The 5,143-nt window shown below is 38.4% G+C and overlaps 1 protein-coding gene across 2 annotated transcripts in view; it reads left to right on the plus strand.

Moving 5' to 3' along the window:
• Window positions 1–1,247: 1,247 nt before the first annotated feature.
• LOC135624284 (uncharacterized) overlaps window positions 1,248–5,143 on the plus strand; it is a 4,670-nt gene continuing 774 nt past the window's right edge. For both annotated transcript variants that reach the window (XM_065127724.1, XM_065127725.1), the window contains exons 1-4: window positions 1,248–1,914; window positions 2,176–2,279; window positions 2,734–2,910; window positions 3,358–5,143. The exon at window positions 3,358–5,143 is cut by the window's right edge and continues 61 nt beyond it. In XM_065127724.1, coding sequence (XP_064983796.1) covers window positions 1,757–1,914; window positions 2,176–2,279; window positions 2,734–2,910; window positions 3,358–5,143 — 2,225 coding nt within the window. In that variant the 5' untranslated portion in view covers window positions 1,248–1,756. The remainder of the gene's footprint in view (window positions 1,915–2,175; window positions 2,280–2,733; window positions 2,911–3,357) is intronic.

Genomic DNA, 5,143 nt, shown 5'->3' on the forward strand with positions numbered 1-5,143 from the left:
TTTATTTTTAATGTAAGTTATACATATATTCCGTTCAAAAAATAAGTTAAATAAATATAATTAAGAATATATAAAAATATCGAAAATTATTAAAAGGTTATTACTATAAATTGGAGTTTCAATTTACAGTAGCTAACGGAGGTTAACTAAATGACATATATAATATATATATAAGCAAAACTTAAAATTAGAAGAATAAATATGAAAAACACAGTAGGGGGTTATATATGTAATTTAAGATTTGGATTAAAAACTTGGACGACGGTGGATATTAATATATTAATACTTGGCGTAACACATCCTCCACATTAATGCCTTCTCCTTTGGCAATATTAGGTGTGGGGGTGGCGTTGCTTTTTGGTCATAGAAAAGGATGTTTGCACGTGAGAAATAATAAAGTATACAGGTAACATCACCCGAAAGCTCCGGAGAGAGAGAGAGAGAGAGAGAGATAGAGAGAATTTTCATTCAATTATTTTTGTATCAATTTGATAAACAAAAAAGCTAGCTCAATTAGATTGAATAGTGGTCGAAAACCCCAAGTTAGGTTAATTTCAAGGCATAGGACATGGTTGGTTCTAACTCCGCCAACGTCATTTTATCTTGATGTGGGAGTTCCACCGAGACACCAAGTCTGACTCGACCTCACAATGTGGCAAAACTCGTTCCACCTCAATTATTGGTGTCTTTGGATGATGAAAAAGATGTGGCACATTGTTCTATGTCATTTTATTCGCCCAATGACACAAACACTAATGTGGATCAATTGAAAGTCAATAATAAATAATATAATATAATAATTTAATATGAGATTATTTGATTGATAAATTATTGATGTGACCCTTAGGTTCATGAGAAATTATCTATTTTGTTTGAAGAATGAGTATACCCGCATGATTATTCGTGGATAAAAAACACTTTGTGAACGATGAACATACCCACGAGGAACTAAATGATTTTATCATAGTTTAATTTCTTTTTAATATAAATATTAATTATATATATATATATATATATATATAAAGTTTTACTGACAAAGAACAACATCAAGTTTATGTAACTTTTTCTTTTCTTTATGAAATCATCATAACTAATAGTTTATGTTCTAAGGAAACTGAATCGAATAGGTGTGGTGGTGGGGAGGGGGTCCCACTTCTGTTCTCTTTTTGGCTTGGTGTGTAATTTTAGGTTTAGGACGATAGCTATTTGTAATTGGGACCGACCATCCACTGACTCGAGTGCGAAGGAAATACGACTCCTGCTGATTTCTCTCAACAGACTCGCTCATTCCTTATCCTCCTCTCTTTCCTTAACGAGCCAAAAATAATGGGGGGAGAGAAGAGAGCAGAAACTCGTCAATGGCAGCACTCTTTTCCTCCACAGGGCCAATGGAGACAAAGCCTCTCGATTGCCTGCCCTTTCCCCTCCCTTCCCCTGACCTCTGATACCTCCTCCCCTGGCCTCTAAAACACCCAACTTTGATGCCAGACCAATCCTCCAGATTTTCATCTCCCCCCAAGGATCTCGCCTTTCCTCAGCCTCGATACCCCGCCACCGAGCTCTTCATCCTCCCCACGCCGCAAAATCCGCCCTTGTTTCTTCTACCCATCGGTTGTCCAGTTTTCGCGTGTCTCTCTCCGAGAGAACGTTGATCGCGTCACAAAGGCGGCGCCTTTGTTCCCCCTCGTTTTTTTTTTTCTTAATCTCTTGAAGTTTCGATCCGCTGGCTGAGTGCTGGGGGAATCAGAGGAAGACCATGAGCTCAGCGTCGGTTCCCGAGGCCTCATCGACGCCACAGAAGAGATTCTCTAATCTACGGGGCGTCCGGTGGCGTGTTGATCTTGGAATACTGCCGAGCTCGCCGTCGGCTTCGATTGATGATCTCCGGCGCGTCACCGCAGACACCCGAAGGAGGTGAGATTAGATCCAAATCGAAGCTTCCATGTTGTTCGATGTATTGTTGCCTTTTTCTTTTGCTTCATCTGTTGTAGGAAAAATAGCTCTTTTCAACTTGTGGATTTGATATTCTTCTTATAATGCTATTTTCAAATCTTAGATGGATAATTTAAACCGTCTTTCGATTTGGTGCTTGGATTTCTGATCTGTTGTTAGTTACTTTTGTGAACTATTACCATGCCTACAATCTATCTCTTGGCTAACTCTCTAAGTTCACAGATATGCAACTCTGAGGCGGCGCCTTCTCATGGATCATCATCCTCCAAAAGATGGGGATGCATCTCCTGATCTTACCGTGGATAATCCTCTATCACAAAATCCAGGTATGCTTTCCTTCCGAGTTGTACTTGTGGGGGAAATCTAATTTTTTTCTATATCAACTACAAGCCTTGTTCAACAGTATTCCTTAAGTTTGTTACCTATTATTATATGGTTGATTTCAGAATTTCCAGTGGTTGATTATGTAAAGTTGGGTGTGATGGTCCTTCATGTATTTATATTAGCTTCCAAAGTAACCTTCATGATTTTAGGAGTCCCCAATAAAAATAAACTCCAATGAGATTTGGGAGATATATTCTCTTGTATGTTTGTTGACTATAACTCGAGCATCAGAATGGTTCATTTTGGTCCAATTTATATTTTGTTGATATGAATCAAGCAATTTCATTTAAGATCGATGAAGCCCATTAACTGAAAATATCTTGCAATTAGTTCACTGCATTTAAGATTTTGCTTTTGAATCTTGCAATTTCATATTATCTGATCTACTTCCTACAGATAGCACTTGGGGTCGCTTCTTCAGTTATGCTGAATTGGGAAGAATGGTCGACCAAGATCTGTCCAGGTTATATCCTGAACATAGTGGCTACTTTCACACACCTACATGCCAGGCTATGCTAAGAAGAATATTGTTGTTATGGTGTCTCCAACATCCCGAGCATGGATATCGACAAGGTCAGTATATGAATTTTAATTTTAAGGCTAATATGTCATCTATTTCATTGTGCATTCTCTGATAAATAGCCCATGTAATTCTAGGAAAAATTTGAAGGATAGAATTATTATCCTACTGAAAAATTGAAGTTCATTGTGCTTTTGTGCTTTTTGTTTGGCCTGAAAGAACTCACTTGTAACTTTAGGTTCTCAGTAAATAGAACCTGAATTACAGTTAGCAAATTGACGATGTTGGTTACATAACTTTATCGTTAACAGCCTTTTTGGATTTAATTTTATTGCCTTGAGTTAACGGCAAAACATGACATGACATGACAAAATGGACATGCAAAATTTTACAAGAGTTTCTGAACTATTATATGCCAATAGCGAAGATGGGACATTTCCTTCACAGTTATCTTTCATATGGTCCTTGGTGAAGCCACTGAAACTACTATTTTGTTACAGGAATGCATGAACTATTGGCGCCTCTGGTATATGTGCTTCGTGTTGATTTGGATCACCTAATTCAAGTACAAAAACTCCATGAAGATTGTTTTAATGATGAATTTGATGGCATCATCTTTCCGGAAAGTGATATGATCTCCAATTACAGAAGTAGAAGGATTAGAAACTGGGACTCTGGAATCGAAATTGAGAATAATCCTTACAAAGTGAGCAATGGCCTTAGTGTAGGCGAACTTGATCCTCATACGAGGGAAATATTTTTGCTGAGTGATTCTTATGGAGCAGAAGGTGAGTTGGGAGTTATCTTGTCTGAAAGATTTATGGAACATGATGCGTATTGCATGCTCGATTATTTAATGGATGGAGCCCAAGGTGTGCTAGCCATGGCAAGTTTTTTCTCTCCTGTAGTTGGATCCAGCACAAATTTACCTCCTGTCATTGAGGCCTCATCGGCATTGTATCATTTGCTGTCCATTGTGGATCATTCTCTTCATGCCCACCTTGTTGAGCTTGGGGTGGAACCTCAATACTTCGCCCTCCGATGGTTGCGTGTTCTATACGGACGGGAGTTTTGCCTTGACGATCTGCTGGTGATTTGGGATGAATTATTTTCTTCCAAAAATAGCAGTTGCATAGACAGTGATGTGGAATACAACTTTAAGGTTTTATGTTCTCCTCGAGGGTCATTCGTTGCAGCTTTGGCAGTCTCAATGCTTCTCTATCTTAGATCTTCCCTTTTAGCTACTGAAACTGCAACTACTTGCCTCCAACGGTTACTAAATTTTCCACAAAATCCTGATATGAAGAAACTTATAGAGAAGGCAAAATCATTGCAGATGCTCGCTCTTGAATCGAACATCACATCCTCTTCATCTCAAAGATTATCAGACAAGAATAAGCTCAACGTCAGTAGAGGTTACAGTCTTCCATCTGGTTCAGCTATGCCCAAGACTTCAGTAAGTGTAATACCAGATAGTTATTGGGAAGAGAAATGGAGAGTGTTGCATGAGGATGAAGAGCTTAGAAAACAGAGCAATAGTGAATCAAGTTCAAGTGGAATTATGAAGAAGATTTTGACTAGGAAATTAAGTTTATCCAGGACAAAGTCAGAACCCTTGGAAGGGAAAAATGCTCAGTCTCAGTCTTCTGTTAGACGCAGACTTTTTGATGATTCTTCTAAAGATATTGTAGCTGAAAAAGACCATGTTAAATCTGAATGCTATGTGCCTGCTTTTGTTCTAGACAATTTAAATTCTGGGAAAAATTTTACTGAGAAATTGGTTGATCAAAGAACCTCAGATTGCATGGTTGAAGAAACACTTTTAAGTGGGAATAGCTCCATGGTGTTGTCCACGGCTACTAGTCCTCACGACATAGGTAATGACCATGGATACGAATCAGAGAAAAGCAGTGTGACTTCAAATTCATTTCTTGGTGACAATGATGAGGAAACACTTAGTATGGAGGATCCTTGTAGTCAAAATCACCAAGATGAAGAAACAATTAATATGGAGGAACATTGCACTCAAAATCTCGACAATCAATTGGCTCAAGATGTTGAAGCCGCTTCATCTGTTGTTATTGACACTGTACCAGAACAGGTAGCAGCTCCAAAGGACCGGAAATCATTTCCAGGTAAATTTCAGTGGATTTGGAGGTTTGGTAGAGGTTGTGACGAAGGAAATAAAAAATCACTAGCTGGATATAGCAAAAAGGATAGCTGTAACATTTCAACTTGTGATGCAATCTACAATTCCAATGGAGTTAATAAAAGGACTGAAGTGGG

Source organism: Musa acuminata, chromosome BXJ2-10 (assembly GCF_036884655.1).
Source record: "Musa acuminata AAA Group cultivar baxijiao chromosome BXJ2-10, Cavendish_Baxijiao_AAA, whole genome shotgun sequence".
Classification (NCBI taxonomy): Eukaryota; Viridiplantae; Streptophyta; class Magnoliopsida; order Zingiberales; family Musaceae; genus Musa; species Musa acuminata.